At 45.3% G+C, this 23,313-nt stretch overlaps 2 protein-coding genes and 1 pseudogene across 3 annotated transcripts; 2 read left to right on the top strand and 1 right to left on the bottom strand.

Annotated features, from left to right (window-relative positions):
• Window positions 1-1,782: 1,782 nt before the first annotated feature.
• On the bottom strand, window positions 1,783-17,633 carry TRIM45 (tripartite motif containing 45). 2 transcript variants are annotated; one of them, XR_015947328.1, is made up of 7 exons: window positions 17,218-17,405; window positions 15,029-15,519; window positions 12,562-13,295; window positions 9,889-10,173; window positions 7,096-7,210; window positions 3,285-3,411; window positions 1,783-2,061 (listed from the first exon to the last, which is right to left on the bottom strand). XR_015947328.1 is itself a non-coding variant. In XM_035097339.3 (7 exons), exons 2-7 carry the CDS (start codon window positions 15,517-15,519, stop codon window positions 1,910-1,912), a joined length of 1,749 nt encoding a protein of 582 aa, XP_034953230.1. In that variant the 5' UTR covers window positions 17,218-17,633; the 3' UTR covers window positions 1,783-1,909. The 2 variants fall into 2 exon arrangements, 1 of the variants encoding a protein (XP_034953230.1); XM_035097339.3 differs by having other exon boundaries at window positions 10,044-10,173; window positions 17,218-17,633.
• Window positions 11,704-12,150, top strand: LOC118075393 (large ribosomal subunit protein uL15 pseudogene; annotated as a pseudogene).
• A 712-nt stretch (window positions 17,634-18,345) lies between the features above and the next one.
• Window positions 18,346-23,310, top strand: LOC118097530 (V-set domain-containing T-cell activation inhibitor 1-like). The gene is made up of 4 exons (XM_035140452.3): window positions 18,346-18,782; window positions 19,578-19,985; window positions 20,808-21,092; window positions 22,984-23,310. The coding sequence occupies exons 1-4, from the start codon at window positions 18,722-18,724 to the stop codon at window positions 23,016-23,018; spliced, it is 789 nt and encodes a 262-aa protein (XP_034996343.3). The 5' UTR covers window positions 18,346-18,721; the 3' UTR covers window positions 23,019-23,310.
• Window positions 23,311-23,313: the final 3 nt, after the last annotated feature.

The following is a 23,313-nucleotide window of genomic DNA, read 5'->3' as shown; positions in this document are numbered from 1 at the left end:
CAATGGAAATGAATTAGTAATCCACCCAAATCTCATGGATTACAAACTACAGGAACATGACCTGTACAGGAAAATAAGGGAAAGGCTATGGGAAGAAGGGCTGGCTTGGATCTCAGTGGACTCCATTGAATTCTATGGAGCAAAGCAAATCTGGCTGCAATCTGGGGCACAGCTGGAAAGGACAGCAGTTGCTTCTCATTCCTGATACTTATGCTGATGCAGCAGATCCCACCAGAGATTAATGTGGGAAACCAGAGGACTGGAGTGACATGAGCTGGAAAAGCAGGTATAAACTTTTTCAAACTGGTTCAGTTTTGCCAAGCTTTCCTGCTATGCTGCCTTGGGCGCTCAAGAACAGCAGTTTATCATGTCTGATCCACCATGCAGCACAATTTTATTTATTTGAAAATAATCTTTATTTGATTCTGCAAGTGTAGAGAGCTATAACAATACCAAATAAATATCAACATTTAGAGATTTCTCTGAATTTCTAGACTTCCCTCCATCCCCTCCTTGGGTCTGATTCTCAATGTTTTCAACGGTATATTATTTCATTATCCAAATTTTAAATCTGTCCATATTCTGCATAGTACTTGTTACAAGTGTTATTAAAATCCTACTGTTTTTGTCTGCTTACAGTGGCCTCCTAAATAAATTATTAAAAAATTCCCATTCTTTCTTATTTTTTTTTGTCTTCTTGGTTCCTGAGTTTTCCAGTTAGTTTTGCCATTTCAGCATAGTCCATCAGCTTGGTTTGCCATTCCTCTTTGGACGGGAAGCACAATTTCAATGTTGTTCTATGATGTAAGTTTGACTGCCACTGAAAAATTATCTTAAGGGTTGCGTCCTGAATTTTAGCTGAAGTGGGGTTGAGGGAAAACCTAAATCATGTTTTCACCCTGTGGTTAAAATCTCTGGTTGCCTTGGGTTCCCCTTCCCACACCATGGTCAACCATTCTTTGTTCCCCAAACTCTCTTCCGTGAGCAACCTAGATCTCATGGAGGCAACTTCCTTCATACCCAGAACATTTTGTGAGTGTAGGGAAATACCTAGTCTGAAAAGCTTACCAATAAGCACACCATTTGGAGTCAGATGCATTCAATTATAGAGCAAAGGGGGGGGGGCTTCTCAGCTGGGACTCCCTCTCACAAGGGAGAACTCTGGATGGCCTCGAAATAAAACAAGGATGGGCAGTTGGGGAGGCACTAATTTGGAGCAGGGTTTCCAACCTGTTAAAGCACAGTGCAGAAAATATGACGTTGTATAGTGTAGGCTAAGATGCAGACAAGGAAGGAGGGAAACCCTTGGTATTCATCCCAGGAAATGGCATGGGAGAAAGATGCCCCTTTGCACCACAGCCTGTGTTTATCATCCTCATAGCTGATATTTGCAGAGTTTTAAAAGTGTACAGAACTGCATTAATGTACCATAACCTCATCAATTTTGGCCTAAGCCTTTGCCTGCCCTGCCCTGGAGAAAGAAATTTTCCTGCCAGATTGGGCCTTATGCATGTTTATGTGGGCTGAGGGAGGTCAAAGATCTCCCCAGGAGAACTTATGTTCCTGTTTCCGAAAGGGTTCGGCACGCATCAAATTTGACCTTGGGTGTAATGATGCTTTTGAAAACATACAAACCTTTTACTGGATATTGCACTTCCTGGCATAGTTCCAGCAACTGAGCTACTTTTTTCAGTAATACAATTCCCAGAGCTTGCCCCAATCACACACACACACACACACACACACACACACACACACAAATTCTCACAAACAGTGCAAAGGTGGGATAGAAGGCACTTTTTTTATTTTGACATGTCTCATCTTCTCAATCCAGGAAATTCTCTGGCAGCTAGTGCTGCTGAGTAACTCCTTGCGGGCTGAAGCCTTGACGCCTTGCCAGAAGCCCCTTTTAGAGCACCACAGTCCTAAGTGGGCTCCTTCCCAAGGTCTCACCAGACGGCACAATGGAGCACTCGGAGGCTTCAGCTACGCTGCCACAGCAGGACCAGTGAGGAGCACCAGGGTGGCCCTTGTGTCCGTGACCACAGCCCTGATAGCCACCTGTCCATCGGAAAAGAAACTGTTTTACTGGTTAGAAATGCTATCCAAGGAAACTTGCTATTTCCTGCACTTTGGGCAGTGGTTCTCAAAAGGTGTGGAGTGCTGCACTGGCAAGTGTGGCAGGAAGATTCAGGAACAATTAGAAAAGAGAAAGGCTTCTTTCTGTTGGTGAGGAGATGAGAATTTGTTTGTCTCAAACGAGACATAATATAAATGAGATTACCCAGCAAAAGCAAGCTCACACTTCTCACTGAGCTTGTCTACATGCTTAGGTACATAGCAAGAGGATTGTTTATAATTATATTTTGGGAATGATACAAGTTCTTATTCAGCTGTGTTGTTTTTACTTTCTGGGTGTCCCATAAAGTTGTTGTGCTCTATATTACAAGCCAGGCACTGCTTGGAGTTGTTTATCTCCCCTGCTCCCTCAATGTATTTCTTACCAATAAAACACTTGCTGTGGTGTGAGAAAAAATTTATTCAGAAAATGTGACCCAGAGGAAAAAGTTTGAGAACCACTGACTTCAGGTCATTTATAAGCAGAGGAGATAAGACTATATTCAACCTTGTACACAGATGAAGGTAAAGCAGGAAACAAAAAAAAAGAGGTTGAAAGCAGCAGTGACACTTGAATCAGGGATTCCTGAGTTGCACCTCAGCCTGTTAGCCACCTCCCTACACAACTCTCAGGATGCAAAAACGTCTCCAGCAAAATGGCCATAAGTGTAATAGCACAGATGAAAGATTCCAGCCACCATCATTGTAAAACAGACACCCAAGCTTGTAGATGGAAGGCAAAAGCTATTCTCGGACAAGACGGATGAATTGAAATCAATTATATATCCTTTGTCTGCATGATCATTTTAATTTCCACAATCTGAAAAGCCTGATGGCTGTACAAATCGAATGAGCCCCATTTTTGAAGACCCATGGTCCTCAACGTGGGGCAATTTGATTTTTAAGGCTGGGAATTCGAGAATGAGTTATTAACAGTTAATGGCCTTTCAAGCGTCCTCCATGCGAATAGGAGTTCACTTTTTGAATAGTAAGAATTATATATTATTGCGGGGGGGAGGGCACCAGAATTTTAGAGATGCTTAGGTGGGGCATGTCCAAAAAAAAGGTTGGGAAACACTGCTGTAGACCATTAAAAGTTCCCTGGAGAGAGAGATAACATTACAACTGTGCATGACCCAGTAGCTTATGGGGAAGCAGTGACTTACCAGGCATGACTCCTGCACAAGCGCACTGAGCAGCCTTCTGCCCCCCACTAGAGCAGAACGTGCAGCAGTGGAAGACGCCTCGGTGTGGGCGGAACTTCTTCTTTACAATCATGGTGAAGGGGGAGCCCTGCAGAGAGCAAGTTGTGAAAGGGACAGATTTGCATGTCATACTAAAGGATAATATGACATCAAAGGTTGTAGCAGCAGGAGGTGTTATTACAAGCCTTACACTTACTCTGAGTGGGGGAAAGGACTAGCAACCATTTTCTAAAACAGTATAACAACAGCAGCAGCAGCAACTATTATTATTACTATTATTATTATTATGCCACCCATCTGACTGGGTTTGCCCCAGCCACTCTGGGTGGCTTCCAACAAATTAAAACACAGTACAAATTAAAACACAAACTTCCCTATACAGGGCTGCCTTCAGATGTCTTCTAAAAGTCAGATAGCTGTTTATTTCCTTGACATCTGACAGGAGGGCGTTCCACAGGATGGATGCCGCTACTGAGAAGGCCCTCTGCCTTAAGTAATATTTACCAATCTTAAATACAGTGGAACCTTGGTTGTCGAACGTAATCTGTTCTGGAAGACCACCCTCCTCGTCGTCGTCGTCGTCGTCGTCTTCTTTTCTTCTTCTTCTTCTTCTTCTTCTTCTTCTTCTTCTTCTTCTTCTTCTTCTTCTTCTTCTTCTTCTTCTTCTTCTTCTTCTTCTTCTTCTTCTTCTTCCGCGATCACTCGTAGCCGAGTAAGATTGTCTTCCATGAACACAATTTTAACAAGGGGTCCGTAAGTGACCGTGGAGGCCACAATTCTGGATCCACAAGACCAGGGGTCCCCAAACTTTTTCAGCCGGGGGCCGGTCCACCGCCCCCAGACCCTGTGCTGGGCCGGACTATATATTTTTTTGGGCGCAAGGACCCCTGCTGCGCCCCACCCCACCCCATGTTTCTCTCAGGGTGGGCAGCAGAGAGAGAGAGTCCGGAGGGACAGAGACTCCATTTTCCAGAGTTGTTAAGAGGCGGCTCAGCCCCCCAAGGGCACACCTCTCCCTCGGGTGTGGGGTCAAGGAGGGAGATGCTGCCTTCACTGAGCGAAGACTGGGGGTGTGGGGTCAGGGAGGGAGATGCTGCCACATTCATTCAAAGCAGTCCAAAGTGACACCATTAATTCTTTATAATACAGTATTGCTCTAAAAACAGATGGCAAAAAACTATAACTGTACTGGTCTTTGGCGTCTGGAGAGGGGAAGGGGGAACTTTGTATCTGAAAGTTTAAAACTGAATTTCATCATCATAAAAAACATTGGAAGAGACAAATGGCTTTAGCCACGTTTCATGGGCAGCCCTACCTGATTCCCGTTGAACTTACTGCAAAGTAACTGAGCTCTTAGCCTGGCACTGAGAGAGGGGGGAGACCCAGCTGCCTTAAGAGATGAATGAGATAAACACCGGGATGAAAAAACACACAAAAAGCGGGAGATTGATATTTTGGGGTCCTAGGGCAGATTAGGCAGGTCTCCTTTGTCAGTTGCTGCCCAGGGCTGCGGAGCCAGGAGGAGAAAAGTCAGTGGAGCTGCCTTTTGGACTCGGCTCTGGGGCTGAGGAGCTGACTGAAGCAGCCGAGCGAGCGGAAGCAGCCAAGCGGAGGCAGGAGGGGCGAGCCAGGAGCTCCGTTCAGAGCCTCTTAAAGGCGCAGCGCCGCTTTTTCCCACCGCCTTCCTGGGCACCCCCTGGGCTCCTCTGCCTGCTCTTGCAAGCCCGAAAAGGCTCCTGTCCTGCTGCTGCCTCTCGCAAGCGCAGGCACAGGAGCCGCAGTTGGGGGACGCAGCAAAGGGGCGGGGAGGAACGAGCAGCCCGGCTCCTGCCCAGCTTCGCTGCTTTAAAGCGAGCTGCGGAGGAGGGAAGGTTTCTCCTCCGGGCAGAGAAGCTGCGCTGCGTCTCTCTTCTTCTTCGAGGACTCCGCACCGCGCCTCCTTTTTCTTTCCCCAGCCCTGGGTTCCGCTCAGTCAAGCTTCGCCATCAGCGCACACACCGCGGGACCAGCAAGAGCTGTGCGCGCGCTGGTGGGTGAAGCTCGACTGAGCGGAACCCAGCACGGGGGAAAGGAGAAGGAGGTGCGGCGCGGAGTCCTCGGAGAAGGAGAGAGACGCTGCGCCACTAGGAGGAGGAGCGGCCACAGGCGGCGCCCAGGAGGAGCCCGTGCCATGCTTCCCTTCCTTGGCGCTGCTGCTGCGCTCAGGACAGGCGCAGGCTCCTGGCGGCAAGGAAGAGGCGACGCAGGGGGGTAAAATGGCTCTCGCTGGGAAATTTTTTAAAAAGTGCATAATGACCATGCCGATCCCCAGACCTTTCGCGGGCCGGATTGGGAGGCCAATTGGGCCGCATCCGGCCCCCGGGCCGTAGTTTGGGGATGCCTGCACAAGACCATTCTACTTCTGAAACGTTCAACAACTGAGGCGCAATGGGCGGTCAGCAAACTCAATTGAGAAATGTGCCTCGGAAGCTGTTCGAAAACGGAAGCAATTACTTCTAGGTTTTCGGCGTTCGAAAACTGGAACATTCAGCTTCCGAGTCACTCAAAAACCGAGGTTCCACTGTATATGTGTGTAATGCCTGCAGGGTCATAGTCCTTTGTACACAACCACACTTTCTATGTATTTATTAAAGTGTTTGTATAAATTATGCTGATGAGTTGTGTCAAAGAGTGGGTATGTACCCTCTGGGCCCACTCATGTTGTTGTGGTTCTCTGACAATCAAACTTGTCAACACTTTCCCCATGTATACTTTCTTCACGACAACGAAAGGCGATATGCCTTTAGATGTTTCCAAAGCCCTTAAACCAATGAAAATGGAGGCAACATGTTCTGTCCCCCTAAAGTCCAAGGGATTCATCTAAGGCAGTGACTATCAAAGCCAGGTTTGAGGAAGAAGTGCCTCGAGCCCCCCCTTTGATAGCTTGAAGCTCAAGCCAACTGAGGCTCTGAGAAGCCCCCTCAGCCATTCCCATCCCTGGGCAAGCACTGAGTTCAGAAGTGCCTTAAGCTCCAATCCTAACTCCTCTCTCCTACCTCTCCATTCCTGCTCTTGCCACGGGTCTGCCCATTTTTGGTTGACTCCCCAAAATCAGCCACAGCCACAAAAGCTAGCAGAAGTGTTACCGTATTTTTCGCTCCATAAGATGCACTTTTTTCCTCCTAAAAAGTAAGAGGAAATGTCTGTGTGTCTTATGGAGTGAATGCGTGGTCCCTGGAGCCGAACTGCCCAGGGGCTAAAGGCAGATTGTGCTTTTTTTTTAAGAAGGGGGAAAGAGAGTGTTGAAAGGACCCGCTCAGCAGCTGATTGCAAGAGATCAGGGACCTAGCTCCCTTCCCGGCCCCGCCCAGGCCCCTTGCCCAGGCCTCAATTGTTGTCTGCAGAGGCAGGCTGCTTGTTTCCCCAGTGACATGTGACTGGCTGATTAGATTATCTGTCTGGAAACTGTAGAAATGGGTCCCTTTCCCTTCCTAGAGAAGCTGCAGAACTGTGAGTTGAACCCCATAAAAACAGGATTTTTCCCCTTTGCAAGGTAAGCTCAGCAACTTTGAGCTGATCCTCAAAAAAATGGAGCTTTCCCCCTTTGCAAAAGAAGCTTCCTCAAATATTTAATGGGGGGGTGGGGGTGGCAAAGGCACCTAGGCCTCTAGGAGTTGGCTGCTATGCCTAGGACAATTCAAGAAAGCGAAATATTTTTTTCTTGTTTTCCTACTCTAAAAACTAGGTGTGTCCTATGGTCAGGTGCGCCCTATGGAGTGAAAAAATACAGTACCTGTACATGTTGACCTCTGACAAAGACGCAGACCTTGTACTTGCCCGGTTCCTCAGGGATGTAAGAAATATGGTATGTCCCATCTTGGTTGTCACTTACGCTGGCCTTGATGACGCTGGATTTAAGACAGTAAGGAAAGAAAAATAATTGCTTGGCATGCAAAAATAAGAAGACGTTTGTACTGTATAGAGACTTTGACCCAGTGACTGATGAAGTTGGTGATTATTTTAAGAGGTCTCAAGTAGTGAGTTGCTTAATAGAATCGAGGATATCCCACAACTGGTATTTTTGAACCACGGGTGAACTTCTTTCCAACTTCAGGACCTGAAGAGTCAATCTGGATGTGATGGTGGTAGACCTGTGTGTCAGAATCAGGTCATTGCTGTAAAGCAGAAATGAAGACTGGATTTGAAGTATACTACTGGTGACTGGGGAACATTATTCCCATCACTAGACAAATCTCCACACCTGTTTTCTTCAAGATAAAGAAGCAGTCAATTCCATGAGAAAACCAGTTGAGGAAAGGCAGTTTTGGATGAGGAAAAACAACAACACTACAGTGGTACCTTGGTTCTCAAACTTAATCTGTTCTGTAAGTCCATTCCAAAACCAAAGTGTTCCAAAACCAAGGTGCACTTTCCCATAGAAAGGAATGCAAAACAGATTTTTGAAAACAGCCCCTAAAACAACAATTTAACATGAATTTTATTATCTAATGAGACCATTGATCCATAAAATGAAAGCAGTAATCAATTTACTGTACTATAAATTAAATAAGACAGTATTGTAGATGGTAAACATTATTATCCACACAGTCACAAAAACAAAAACGCAAAATCAATGGCAAAAACAAAAGCGCCAGACGTAATCCATTCCGGAAGTCCGTTTGACTTCTGAAATGTTCAAAAACCAAGGCCCAGCTTCTGATTGGTGCCAGTGCCCTGGAAACAATAGCTGACAGCCGCATTGGACGTTCAGCTTCCAAAAAACATTCGAAAACCAGAACACTTACTTCTAGGTTTTCGGTGTTTGTGTACCAAAGCATTTGAGAACCAAGGTACCACTGTACAAGGAAAGGATTCAGTGCTCCTTTCCTATCTGCCCTGGGTGAATATTTTAACCAAGTCCCCAGTCCCTAATACTGATTTACAGGAATTTGGCACCACGTGTTAGTTTGGACAAAGGGGTACTTATTGTTGCTTCTCTATGCATGTCAAAGCACAAGATTCCTTCTTTAAATGACTGCAAATTCCTTAGACACAAAAACACTGCTCTGTAAACCTGAACTCAGAAACCAGCTTTGAATAAGCTGTGAAACAACAAGTTTTCTTTTTGCATATCTGCAATGAATTACCCTACTGGAATGTTAAGCACATTTAGAATCCAGCTCATCAAAGGCATGACATGCTTGGGAATTAATAGATTGAAGAATAAAGTATAAAGCAACTCCAAATTTGATATAACCTTATGAGTTTTTAAATACAATAGGAATACATTATACTTCTGAATATATGGGAACTTTTTGGTATTTGGGCCACAGTGCTCTGAAAAAACTTTATAATGTCTTCTTGTTGTACTAAAAGGTCTGATGGACCGATTTGGATACTTTGGTTGAAAGATGTATTAGAAATACATTGAATTGATGAAAGCCTTAAATCGATAAGTCTCACAATGGAGTGTTTCCATCAGAAACTGGACTTGCTAAATTAATCCAATTTTAAAGGTGTCATCCAGCTCTTTGAGACTCAGGGAGCTGTTCATCACAGCCAGCTTACCTCAATCAATGCCAATACCTACGACTGGTTTACTCACATGAACAGCTACGTACTATCAGATGATGACTCATAGAAGGAGCACAAGCATGCCTCCCACCAGCAAAGGATTCCTTTTGGAAAGACAGAAGGAAAATGCCTAATACAGTGGTACCTCTACTTACGAATTTAATGCGTTCCGAAGGCACATTTGTAAGTCAAAAAAAATTGTAAGTCGAATCCCATAGGAATGCATTGGGAGAAAAAATTCGTAAGTAGAATCAACCCTATCTAAAAATTCGTAAGTAGAAAAAATCCTATCTAAACCACATCAAAGATGGCGGATGGAGCTCCATTCGTAAGTAGAAACATTCCTAAGTAGAGTTATTCGTAAGTAGAGGTACCACTGTATATATTAATTTGGAGTCTTTATGCCTTTCCTACTTATTTAATGTATTTTTAATTTTTGTTGGAAGCCGCCCAGAGTGGCTGGGGAAACCCAGCCAGATGGGTGGGGTATAAATAACTTATTATTATTACTACTACTACTAACCATTATCTTGAGGCAGTTTACAACATATTTAAAGTAAAATAAAATAGGCAAGAGAGGCTAAGATGGGGCAAAGGCAGTGGGTTTTTTTCTGGGAGAACGCAGGGGGGCGCATACCCCTAAACATTTTGTGAATCTGAGTTTGGCCTCATTGAGGGGCAGTATTTCAATATGAGTAGGGAAATGAGAGTACCCCTAAACCATAGCTGCCAAGTTTTCCCTTTTCTCGCGAGGAAGCCTATTGAGCATAAGGGAAAATCCCTTAAAAAAAGGGATAACTTGGCAGCTATGCCCTAAACATTTCTAGTTTTCAGGTGTTCCAGTTGCCACTATGCAGCTGAATATCTTGACCTGGAAATGGCTGCTGCAACCACCAGATGCAAGTCGCTCCTCATTGGCTGATGCTCATGTCTTCCTGTTTATTCACTATTCAAATGCCCGTATACTCCTAAATTAATGCAGGCTGCCGCAAATCTGCATGCATCCCTTCACCTGTGCTCTCGGGTACGATTCTTCCGCCAACGTTCTGATTCTGGCAATTCACCTCCTTACCCTTTTCGTGCTCATGAACGTGCCTGTGGAGGGACTCTTAAAAGGAAACGTGAAACAGACCGAAGCGGACAACACTTTGCAGAATAGCTACCAACCAATCCTTCCTGTCTTTATGGAAAATGGACACCTGGACGGGCTCCCCTCCTCTGTCCATCGGCTCATCGGAAGCGTCCTTGCAGACCAGAGTGAAGCCGGCAGGCTTGTTCTGATGAGTGCTGCCGAGATCTGAAAAAGCAGAGCAGAGCAATTGGGAAGAAAATGCGAAGTCGTCCTCCCTTAAATGACTCTGCCCTTTCTTCCTCACTACTGTCCAAGGCTTCCGGCAAGCTTCTACCCAAGATGATGTACCTGGGGACTGAACTTCAGGTGCTGTTCTGTGCATGCAAAACATGTGCTCTGCCACGGAGCTCCAATGCTGCATTTAAACAGACGTGTAAAGACATTCTCAGGTGAGAGATCTTCTGAAACAACAAGGGGACACTAGCACCACCCAAGGCATGCTGGAGAACAGCAACAACTGACAAAAGATAGATATAATATATCACAAGGACAAGAAGAAACACTATGGACAGAATAATTGCCACACACAGGAATGAGAGTTTGAATGCTTCCGCTGTAAGCGTAGAAATCATTCAATGTGTCAATACGAATGGAAGTCATTAAAACTGCAGCTGCGATATAAGGGGTTGGGATTTGGACTGGAGCGTGATTGAAATTGATAAGATCTTGGAACACAGAAATAAAGAAAATCATCAAACCATTAGTTCAAGAAGGATACTGACAAACTGGAACGTGTCCAGAGGAGGGCAACCCAAATGGTCAAAGGCCTGGAAACGATGCCTTATGAGGAACGGCTTAGGGAGCTGGGTATGTTTAGCCTGGAGAAGAGAAGGTTAAGGGGTGATATGATAGCCATGTTCAAATATCTAAAAGGATGTCATATAGAAGAGGGTGAAAGGTTGTTTTCTGCTGCTCCAGAGAAGCGGACATGGAGCAATGGATTCAAACTACAAGAAAGAAGATTCCACCTAAACATTAGGAAGAACTTCCTGACAGTAAGAGCTGTTCGGCAGTGGAATTTGCTACCAAGGAGTGCGGTGGAGTCTCCTTCTTTGGAGGTCTTTAAGCAGAGGCTTGACAGGCACATGTCAAGAATGCTTTGATGGTGTTTCCTGCTTGGCAGGGGGTTGGACTGGATGGCCCTTGTGGTCTCTTCCAACTCTATGATTCTATGATTCATTAATTCTAGCATGCGGGGGGCCACCTAAATTGTATAATTTGGCATCTCAATGGTGGGTATTATTAATTGTATTATAATTTGGCCATCCTGTTATAATGAAGCTATTATTTGATTGTTGTAATTGAAAACTAAAAAAAAATATTATTTAAAAAAGGACGACATTCTCAGGTTAACAGCCTCCCTACAGTGGCAGGGATAGCCACCAACTAGGATCTCTTTAAAAGAAGATAAGACAAATTCATGGATTGGCTACTGATGGCTACTAGCCACGATGGCTGTGCTCTGCCTCCACAACTGGAGGCAGCAATGCTTCTGCACACCAATTTCTGGAAGCCACAGGACGAGAGACTGCTCTTGTGTTCAAATCCTGCTTGCCGGTTTCCCACAGGCAACTGTTTGGCCCCTGTGAGAACAGGATGCTGGATTAGAGGGGCCATTTGCCTGATCCAGCACGCTCTTCCTATGTTCTTTTTTTTTAAACAAACTTTTTGCCTTTCCTTCTGGGAGCTGGCAAGATGCCTTCAAGACTGAGGAAGACCAGGAAACTGCAAGGTCATGTCAGCCACAGCCATGGTCGTATTGGTAAGCATAGAAAGTATCCTGGAGGACGTGGTAATGCTGGAGGCCTGCGCCACCACAGAATTAACTTTGATGAATACCATCCCGGTTATTTTGGAAAGGTTGGTATGAGGTGGAATTACCATTTGGGGGGGAAAACAGCACTTCTGTCCAACAGTCAACCTGGATAAACTGTGGACACTAGTTAGTGGGCAGACAAGGCTCAAGTATGCCAAAAAATCAGGCCGGATTATCACCTGTAATTGACGTTGTGCACTCAGGTTATTATAAAGTCCTAGGCAAGGGCAAACTGCCCAAACAGCCTGTACAGTAATTGTAAAAGCAAAGTTCTCCAGCAGAAGAAAAAATAAAAAGTTGGTGGAGCTTGTGTGCTTGTAGCATAAGCACTTTTCTATGTGCTTGGATTTAAATAAACATTATTTCAGCTAAAACCAACAACTTTTTTTCATAAAGCAAACTTTTTATAAAAGAATGGAAATGGTTTATTGAATGTTTACAGATAAATTGTAAACAGATTGGCAGAAACATTGGCAGAATTATTGTAATAACCTGCCGTTTCATCAGAGTATATATTTATAAAGTAGATGAATAAATGAACAGATTAAGTTAATTTGGATATGCAGGAGGTATTTACAATAAATTTGAGGAACTGCAGAAAGAGGTGGAAGGAAGTCAAGTTTTGAAATGTTAAAATGGCTGTAAAATTATTGAAATGTATAAACCTGAAAATTATAAATAAAATTTTGAAAAAGGCTCTAACGATGTTTTTATGCTGCTACAAGCCATCTCCTTACCTGCTCCTTGAAGGACACACTTGGCTGGATGAGCTGCTTTGTTGAGAACGGCCCCAAAGATTTCATAGCCATGGTATACGCCGGCCTTCTTTTGAGGAGAGAAGTGGATTCTGTCGTCTGCAACAGGGTGGGTATTGCAGTCCATGTTGGTTAGCTTGCTCAGCCGGTTCTCCACCACCCCTTTGGTAAGGAGGATCTCAACGTCTGAGCCGTTGGTGAGCAGGTGCTCGGTAAACTCCACTCCTGTCTGCATATCCAGGAACAGCTGGAGCAGCTGGGCTTTCTGCAAATGCAGCAGGCTCTCCTTTTGCACCTTCAGCTCATTCAGAGACTTGAGCAGCCGGTCTCGGTGCTCTTCGACGGCTTTCACGTACCCATCTGCAAAAGCGCAGATCTCTCGAGCCACGCCTTCTACGTGGCTGCTAAGGGCGCTGCCCACCTCTTCAATACGGCTGAGCGCGCCTTCCAGAGTTCTCATGTTCAGCTGAGTGATCTTCAAGAGCTCCCGAATGGCGTCTCCGTGCTTATGGATAACGTTGCTGGTGAAATTGTAGGGATGCAGCCGGTGTTTACCCACCACACACTCCTGGCACACAGACATGTCGCACTGCTCACAGAAGAGCGTCAGCTCCTCTGAAGGGTGCAAAAGGCACTGGATGGGCTTCTCAATGTGGGTGTAGCCCTTCAAGTCCTGCAGCTCCACAACAGGGTGGGAAGCGGTTTTCTTCTGCCTCCTAGAAGTGTAAGGTGTAAAGTTCAGCCGTCTATGCATCACCAGAAAACAACATCCGCAAGGCACAAGAAAAACCATTCCTATTCACACACTGGGAACAGTAATCCTGATTACAGTCATACAGTGGTACCTCGGTTTATGAACACAATTGGTTCCGGAAGTCTGTTCATAAACTGAAGCGTTCATAAACTGAAGCGAACTTTCCCATTGAAAGTAATGGAAAGTGGATTAATCTGTTCCAGACGGTCCACGGAGTACTCAACCTGAAGCGTACTTAACCCAAAGCATGGGTGTAATTGGTTCCGGAAGTCTGTTCATAAACTGAAGCGAACTTTCCCATTGAAAGTAATGGAAAGTGAATTAATCCGTTCCAGATGGGTCCGGGACGTTCGTAAACCGAAAATTCGTAAACTGAGGTGTTCATAAACCTAGGTTCCACTGTACCTTGGTTTAAGTACACCTCGGTTTGAGTATTTTCAGTTTAAGTACTCCACAGACCCATCTGGAACGGATTAATCCACTTTCCATTACTTTCAATGGGAAAGTTTGCTTCAGGTTAAGTACGCTTCAGTTTAAGTACTCCACGGACTATCTGGAATTGATTAATCCACTTTCCATTACTTTCAATGGGAAAGTTCGCTTCAGGTTAAGTACGCTTCAGGTTAAGTACAGACGTCCAGAACCAATTGTGTTTGTAAACTGAGGTACCATTGTACTGATTACTGTTTGGGGGGGCAGGGGGTGGGCAGGTGTGGAGGACTCCCTGGTCCTGAATGGAGTAACTGTTCCCCTGAAGGACCAGGTGCACAGCCTGGGACTCACAGCTCTCCATGGAGCCGCAGGTCAGTTCTGTGTCCAGGGCAGCTGCCTACCAGCTCCATCTGGTATGCAGGCTGAGACCCTACCTGCCTGCAGACTGTCTCGCCAGAGTGGTGCATGCTCTAGTTATCTCCTGCTTGGACAACTGCAACACGCTCTACATGGGACTATCTTTGAAGGTGACTTGCGAACTACAACTAATCCAGAATGCGATTGCCAGACAGGTGACTGGGAGTGGCCGCTGGGCCCACTGGTCCTGAAAGACCTACATTGGCTCTCAGTACATTTCTGAGCACAATTCAAAGTGTTGGTGCTAACCTTTATAGCCCTAAACTGCATCTGCAGTATAAAAGAAATAAAGGATACTGTATCATTTTACCTGCAGGTGGGAAAGCAGCTGAAGTAGCAAAATGGCAGGGAGCAAAGGGCCAGGAGCCTCTACCCCACTTCTGTAGCCTTTTCACTGCCTTCTAATTCTGTTGTTCAGTTTAAAGGATAAAAGTGTGGGGGGGGGGCTGTCCAAGTCTCCTTCATGTTATTCAATGTGATTGTAAAATGGGCATAAAATGCAGGAAGGTACCACAAAATTATGTAGGGTGACTCTATAGCACTGTCTGGGCAGCTTACCTTCCAAGTCCCGGACTGCAGAATCCGGGACCGGCAGCCGTGTGACACCGGAAGGCACGCCTATGCACTTCCGGTCATGCGTAGATGCGACTTTTGAAGCCGGCGGCGGCCATTTTTTGTGCCCATAGAAGGGCAAATCAGGGAAAAAAATGGCCGCCGGCAGGAGAAAATAACGGAGAAAAACAGGAGACAAAGTGATACGGGGGACCACTGGGAAAAGGTAAGTAAAAATGGGGGTTTCCCGGGGAAAACGGGGTACTTGGCAGCTATGCTGGGCAGGGCACGTACTTGTGAGCTTGGCAGCAAAACTGGCAAAGGCAGACCCGGCAGGCCTGGCAGTGCTTCACAGCTTCTCCATCCATGCAGAGGTCACATGCTAAGCCAAGGCCTTCGCCCTGCAAGGTCTCCAACAGCACCTCTTTCCGAGCCATGTGATCGGTGGTCAGGTCTTTGATCCCTCCTGGTGGCAAATCCACCTCAGCATCACAGACAGGACAGAGGATGCTGAGCAGCGGCGATGGTGGCTGCGGCTGCCGGAAGCTCTGGAGACAAGGGCCTTCTGAACTAGAGTCTGAGTCTTCACCTGGCAAGCCCAGATCTGAAAAGGGCTCCAATAGCTCCAGGCAAGCTGTGCAGAAGGTGTGTAAACAAGGCAGTATTTTAGGGGCAGAGAAGAGCTGAGCGCAAAGTGGGCACTTGCTTCTAGAACATTCCTTTGCCTCAGGAAGGGCTTTCTGCACGCTAGTCATCTCCTCTTGTAACCCCTGAGTGTTAGACATCTGGAAAAACAAAGAACAATAACTTTTTAATATGGTAACAACAACCATTATTATTATTATTATTATTATTAATTGAATTTATATACCACCTTATACCTGGGGGTCTCAGGGCGGTTCACAGAATAAAAACAAGATATAAAACCACAAAATAGATGATAAAAATAAAAAACAACAATCCAATACAGTGGTACCTCGGGTTACAGACACTTCAGGTTACAGATGCTTCAGGTTACAGACTCCACTAACCCAGAAATAGTACCTCAGGTAAAGAACTTTGCTTCAGGATGAGAACAGAAATCGTGTGGCGGGAGCGGGAGGCCCCATTAACTAAAGTGGTACCTCAGGTTAAGAACACTTTCAGGTTAAGAACGGACCTCCAGAACGAATTAAGTTCTTAACCCGAGGTACCACTGTATTCCTATAATAATAGGAATTAATACACAATATGATCAGAAAATCATTATTGCTCTTTAAAAACAGGAGGAGGAAATACAAATAAAGTATTCCCCCACCCTACAAAAGGAAGAAGCCCTCAAAGTCCCAAGTTATTCCACTCTATTTACAGCAAAGTATGCTTCACCCAAAATATTCATGAAAAAAGCTGGCTTCAGGCACCAGGCCTGATGGCAGACCAATTCTTGTTACACAAAGATGTCTGCAAATGTCACATGAAGGCTGGCGACATCAAACCTGCTGTATGGAAATCCCTTGCAGACAACCTCAGTGCCTGGAGGCAGATAGTCAGATTGTACAGTATATCCACAGCAGTGACCAGAGGAGGAATGAGTGCTTGGGAGAAGCACACAGAGAGAAATGCCATGTTGCATCTGCCCCAGCTGCAACAAAACATGTCCCTCCCATATCGGTCTCTACAGCAACAGCAGATTCTATAACTCTCTAACAGTATTTGAACCGCTCCAGAAATGTTCTTGCTGTATTAAGTTCAAATTGATGTATTTGTGTTCAGAATAAAGCTGGGTGTATGTCAGGGTGTGTGTGTGTGTTATAATAATTCTGCAAATCTGAAGACCCCATTGAACAAAACTGAATGCCCCCTTATGTCACAAGAGCTTTGGTTACACCACTGGGAGTCAGAAGGGATCGAGTCTCTTATCCCCACCCCATACTGCCCAGTTACTGTTTTAGGGAGCTGCAGAGGGAAAGCCATGAGTTGGCCAAATTGTCTCTCACTTAGAATGGGCTCTAGCCCGCGAATGCTCATGACATACTGCCCTTAAGAAGCCACAAAACGTTGTCTTCGCTTTATTTTAACCATTTCATAAGCGTACAGAGCAGAATTTCCCCGGCCCTGTCTCTAATTGTGATTTGTCCTTTCAATTGCAGAAGACCCGAGGGCACAGAGCGAGGACTCCATTCCATCCTGACCCTGGACAAAGTCAGCGAGGGCCGACCACCTAAACCGATGAAACGCAGGCCCGGCCCTGCCTCCACAAACTCAGTGCCCTGCCCTCTCCCGGCTGGAGCGAATCAGCCCGTTCCCCTCGCTCGCCTTTGGCTCCCCTCCTCTCCGCCCGAAATAGAGTGGCATTTCACTTCTCCCTCGCCCGTAAACGAGCTTCGTTCCCCATTTCTTGGGTGTCGCCAAGTGGCAGGAACAGATTCTCGAGGCGGAGTTTCTCTCCGCTTCGCTCCCACCCTAGAGAGCTGTTCCTCCTCCACCCTCCGTTCCCGACTTACCTCGAAAAGTGGCGTGGGCTTCTCAGAGAGGTTTCAGGCCCGTCAGCTGCCCGTTTTCCTTTCCTTTCCTTCCCTTCTTTCCTTGCTTCCCTCCTCTAGAAAGAGAAACCGTTCACTTGGTTACACACGGAGCGCGCTGGGCTGGAGCAGCTGCGCCCTGCTTTACGCACGGCAAGGCGCGCCTTGGCAACGCGGCGCCGCCGCCGATCTGGGGATCTCTAGAGATCTCTGGAGAATGTGGGAGCGGGTGGCGGCGCCAGCGACGAAACACATGGCTGGCTGGGTAGGAAAACTGGGGCGGGGGCTCGGATTTAGCGGAGGGATAAGGGCGAGAAGGCCCGTCGCCAGCAGTTCTCTGGTGGGGCGCATCAGGTTACACAAAGACTGGGTGGGCGAAGCAAGGCTGAACGGCTGGAACCTAATTTTGGTAGCCTAATCAATAATAATAATAATAATAATAATAATAATAATAATAATACTCCGCCCATCTGGCCAGGCCTCCCCAGCCACTCTGGATGGCTTCCAACAGGATATTAAAAACACGATAAAAGACCAAACATTAAAAACTTCCCTGAAAAGGGTTGCCTTCAGATGTCTTCTAAAAGGTAGTTGTTTATTTCCTTCACATCTGATGGGAGGGCGTTTCACAGGGCTTGCTGATCAGAGTCCAGGGCTTGCTGATCAGAAGGTCGGAGGTTCAAATCCCTGCAATGGGGTGAGCTCCCTTTGTTCGGTCCCAGCTCCTGTCCACTTAGCAGTTCGAAAGCAAGTCAAAGTGCAAGTAGATAAATAGGGACCGCTCCGGCGGGAAGGTAAATGGTGTTTCCGTGTGCTGCTCTGGTTCGCCAGAAGCGGCTTAGTCATGCTGGCCACATGACCTGGAAGCTGTACGCCGGCAAGCTGTCTGCGGACAAACGCCGGCTCCCTCGGCCTGTAGAGCGAGATGAGCGCCGCAACCCCAGAGTCGGGACCTAATGGTCAGGGGCACCTTTACCTATCTTCCTTATGTCTGCTTGCACCACAGGGCAAAGTTAACATATTGTTGCCAACTGACCAGGAAGATGGTCACCCACAGCATACCTAATAGTTTATTTGCATTGAAACCATGTGCTTACGAACACTTTTCAGGACAAATGGGCAGGAAAGCCCTCGACCAGGGAGACACCACTCCTTACCAGTTTTAAAGGCCGACAGAGCTAGACCAAAGTAATCAATGTAAGAACGTGCATGAACTGAAATAGGGGAAAAACAACAACAACCCCCTCCATTTGAGTTCTGCTCCTGTGATGTGTAAGCTCATTACTTCTCCTCCTGGAATTAAGACACATGGTGTTGGATGAGCACAGAGGCAAAGAAGCTCAGTGATGCGGTTGTTAGGAGCAGTTGCTTGCTGAGAAGTCGTTCTTCGGTGGCAGGAGGTGGCACCCACCTGCGTGGAGCCCTGGAGCTTGGAAGGGGGCAGGAAGTCTGATCCAAAGCTCTGCACCTCTCACTTTGTGGAAGGATGGCTTCCCTTTTGACCCTCATCTATCCCTTCCTGCTCACGTTGCTTATGTATCATGTTGGTAAGTGGCTCAAAATGTCAGGAAGGCAAGTGGTATGTTTGTGGTCAGTGTGGAATGAAATGTTCCCTTTTGGAGAGGGGTTGAAACTTCACATGTATGCACTTTCAAGCTTTTGAGAGCTGCAAGTGTCTTTCTGGGGTTATAACAGTTTCTGGCCTTTTGCCATTTAAGTATTTACCTAAAAATTTTTTTTTAATGAATCTCACTTAACCACAATTGCTACACACACCAAGAAATATATCTGCCCAAGCATGGAACTTTGACAAGACTGCAGCATCCTCCAAATATGTTTTTAAATAAAGAAGAAAGATTTTTTTAAAACAATCTCAACGCAATTCTACTAGCTAAAATACTAGTGAATGTAAAGCATCTTGCACCCTTAAAAAAAAACTTCTAGTAATTTAAGTCGACGAAGGCAAGAGAACAAATGTTGGGAGAACAATGTGTTACTCATTCTAAGCTTTAGTGCCAAGTGGGAAAATGAGTTTGGTTAAATGGGCAGCATGTTATTTTGGTTCACCGTTCAGAAAGCAGGAGAGCTAAATTTGGAAGGCAAGGGTTTAGTTATAGGACTAGGCACAATAGCAAGATTCAGCATTCATATAGGGTGTTTTCGTGTGTGTTGAATATTCAGAATGCTTCATATGTTCTGTTGATGGACTTAGAACAACCCCAAAAGGTGGGTGATTGATCAAGAAACCAGTGGCTTGATTGATAATCAATGGATGGATGGATGGATGGATTTCATCAGCAGAGCAGTTGAGCTAGCAGAGTACTAACTGTTCCATTCCATAGATGCAGCAATGACAGAATTCAAAGTACGTCCCTTCGACAATATTTCTCTTCCCTGTCAGTTCTCCTTTGTGGACGGCATAGATGGCTTGTCATTTACGTGGGAGAGGGAAGATATTAAGGAAGAACATGAAGTGGAAGATAAAGAATTTTACAAATTTTTTGTCGGGCTGCACGATTTTTACCAGTTTTACCCAAAGCTGATATACAGCTTTAGCAACAACCAGGAACAGCTAGAGGAGCGGAATTCGCTATATGAGGGGAGAGTCTGGGTAGATGAGGAGGAGATCTCCGATGGCAGCCTGGCACTCATGTTGGAGCAAGTACAGTTTTCTGATGAGGCGATATACATATGTAAGGCACACAATTCAAGGGGCAGGGGGCAAAGAAAAGTGAAGCTCCTTGTGCAAGGTAAGAACATTTAAATACACTTTAATATTGCACAGGTGAAAATAGGAATGTGTGTACGTCTGATATCCCTATTATCACAGAGAGTGCTGCATAAAGTCCCTCTTAAGGACTGACTCCAGGTTTGAGGAAATGCAATACACAGTGGTCTTTGGTTGGCAGACTTCTCCATCCCTTGGAAACAGGCAATAGCAGCCACACTAGGGCTGGGTATAGCCACCATTTAAATATTTTACAATGGTGGTATGTTGGGTGGCTGTGTGAGGAAAGAGGACAAAAGAATGAGATGAATGTGGATTGGGAAGAGTAAGGGATAAAATGGGATGAATTGGGGATAGGTCACCCCCCCCCCCAAAAAAAACCATACAACCCTGGCCATCCACAAAAGAACAAGGGGATATAGTCAAGTTTCAGAGAAGCAGAAGTGAAAATGGACAGAGTAAAAGATAAGATCGTGAATATAAATGCTGAGTAGAAATGGGCCATAAGAGTGAATGAGGCAATTTCAGGAAGAGTTTTACAAAATGGCAAATGCCTGAATAAAAACACTTACAATTTATCCCCTCCCACAGTCTAGACTCGTGTTAAGTTCTCTTATTTTTCTCCTTCAGAAACTTGGTATTTAAGATTAGGGTAGGGTCATGGAGCTGTCTTAGAAAAACTTACTCTGGTCTTTCTGTACGTTAATCTTAAGGAAATAGTCATTCTAACAAGATTTTTTCTTTCCAAAATTGCCTCTTTCTTCAGAGACCCCAAAGCAATTATTAACAAAGCTGCAATTAGCTAAGCCACTAATTGTTTTGTTTTTCCTTCCATAACAATTAGATGCTGAAGAGCCACAGGTGCAGTTCAGCACCGTCAACGATACACTTGTGGCCAAGTGCATCTCCGCAGGCTGGTATCACATGCCAAAGGTAACTTGGCGGAACCGAAAGGAAGAGGACATTTCCAGCTACGCCACATCAGACATCCTGGAAGAGAAGCAGGATGGGTCCCACAGGGTGGTATCTGTCTTGAACTACCCTGTATTGCTCCATGAGATCTACACTTGCCATATTGAAGAAGACGACGTGCTCAACAGGCCTGTTCGATCCATCCACAAAGTCCCAAGTTAGTGTTTCTGCTGCTCTCCCCTTGGATCTTGAAGGTCTGATGCAACATGACATCAGACCTGTGGTCAAGAGAGGACATGCTCCTTTCATACCTGCCCTCTCAAGGACAAATTGAAGGCCTCTTGGTGTAATGGGAAAGGTGCAGGATAAGAGGAGACCCTGGGCTTCATACTCTGAGCAGGTTTGACAGGGCTGCCTTCAGATGTATTCGGAAAGTCAGATAGTTGTTTATTTCCTTGACATCTGATGGGAGGGCGTTCCACAAGGCAGGTGCCACCACCGAGGAGGCCTTCTGGCGGTTCCCTCACTGCGATAAGTGAAGCTACAGGGAACCAGGCAGAGGGCCTTCTTGGTAGTGGCGCCTGCCCTGTGGAACGCCCTCCCATCAGATGTCAAGGAAATAAACAACTATCTGACTTTTAGAAGACATCTGAAGGCAGCACTGTTTAGGGAACTTTATTACTACTTTGATGATGATGATGGGAGCCACTCACGAGTGGCTGGGGAAACCCAGCCAGATGGGCAGGGTATTAATAAATAATAATAATAATTATTATTATTATTATTGACATACTTGTCAGAATACAAATTTCTTTTGGGTTTCCTTTATATTGCGCTTCTTAATGCATGCCAGCATTCCTTCTGGATCGTGTTAGCGAACACCTTCTACCCGAATACTCAGATCCTTAAAACTCAGTTTGCTTGCAGTACAGCATTCCTTTCTTGCATTATACTCTTCCTTTCAGGAACATGCAGGGACTAGAGCCCTTCAGTAAATTGTCTGCATTTTGAGGGATAGAGCAGGACAAGAGGGAAGCACTTCTCTAATACAGACCAGCTCTGTGTGAGTGTCCCTCTGGTCACACATCTTCCCATGGAAGAGGAGAGTGCTTGCCTATCAAATTATTGGGCACTTAACAGGTAAATTATAATCTAGTTCTCCAGTAGTGCAGAAGAACATCCATATATACCGGTAATCATTATTAAGAGGCTGTTCATGGGTATAGCCAGAATTTGGGGGGGGGGCAGAACCTGTTTGCTATGTATTTTTAATTTTTATTGATTCGGGGGGGGGCAGCTGCCCCTCCCTGCCCCCCCTGGCTATGCCCATGAGGCTGTTGATAAATCAGAAGCAACAGCCTACTACATTTCCCTCTTACTTGCCTAAAAGATGTAAGGATGCCAAAAATATCAAGGCACAAAATTGCCCTCTCTTTCTTTAATGCAGATTAGCACTAAATTATAAACCTATATTTAGAAGGTGATTTTATTGAATTCATTGGGATTCAGTTTCCAGTAAGAATGCCTAAAATGCATCTTTAAAGTAACAATGTTTTAAAATACATAAATAAACTTATGCATGATTATACGGTGTTTGTCCTGCCTGACACAAGCTACTATTTCAGCCTTTTCAAAAACGGATTAATTTTTGACCCCAACCCACTTAAATTTACAATGTGTCCAATCTTTCTTCCCATCTCTTTCACAAAAAGAAAGATGTCAGCAGTAAGGAGAGTTGTTTAATTATGATAGTTGCTACTGATGCAGCCTATCCTAGGCTGGAGCACAACCGACTGTCATATTCCCGTATGAGAAATGTGCTTTTGGGACACCCAAGTTAATCAGAAATTGCCTACATTACAGTCCTTTACAGTTTATTTGTATCTGCTTGCCTGTAGTATGAATTAATTATGTGAGAGTGGGTGGAGTAGTCAAAATCTAATGCTGGCTACAATTTGATATTCACTTACTTGGGAGTAAGCCCCAATGAACTCAATGGGACTTGCTTCTGCATAGATAGATAGATAGATAGATAGATAGATAGATAGGATTGCACCATTTGAGGGATAGCTTGCACAACACTTCTTTTTTCTCTCTTTTTTTTCCAGAGAGGAAATACCATAATATGTACAATCACTATTAGAAGGTTAGCAGCTGGTCTCAAGCTATTTGCAAAGAGAAGCCCTTACTGCTTTCAGCAGATGAATTCTTCAGCTTTGTACAGTTCTCGGATGCAGCAGAAAGAAGAGGAAAACTAGACTAGACAATAGGACAGTAAAAATGTCTATGGAAATTCGGCTGTTTTCATGCTGCTTCTCGACATGCATACTTCAAACAGGGCAACAAATCACATGAGATGGCCAAGTTCACATTATATATTCTTAGGCACAGAAAGAGCCTTCAAAACCTCTGAACAATAAAGTGAATGAAGCACAGGA

This window comes from Zootoca vivipara, chromosome 15 (assembly GCF_965207765.1).
Source record: "Zootoca vivipara chromosome 15, rZooViv2.hap1.1, whole genome shotgun sequence".
NCBI lineage: Eukaryota > Metazoa > Chordata > Lepidosauria > Squamata > Lacertidae > Zootoca > Zootoca vivipara.
The sequence above is the reverse complement of the archived record's forward strand: the minus strand, read 5'-3'. Positions and strand labels throughout refer to the sequence as shown.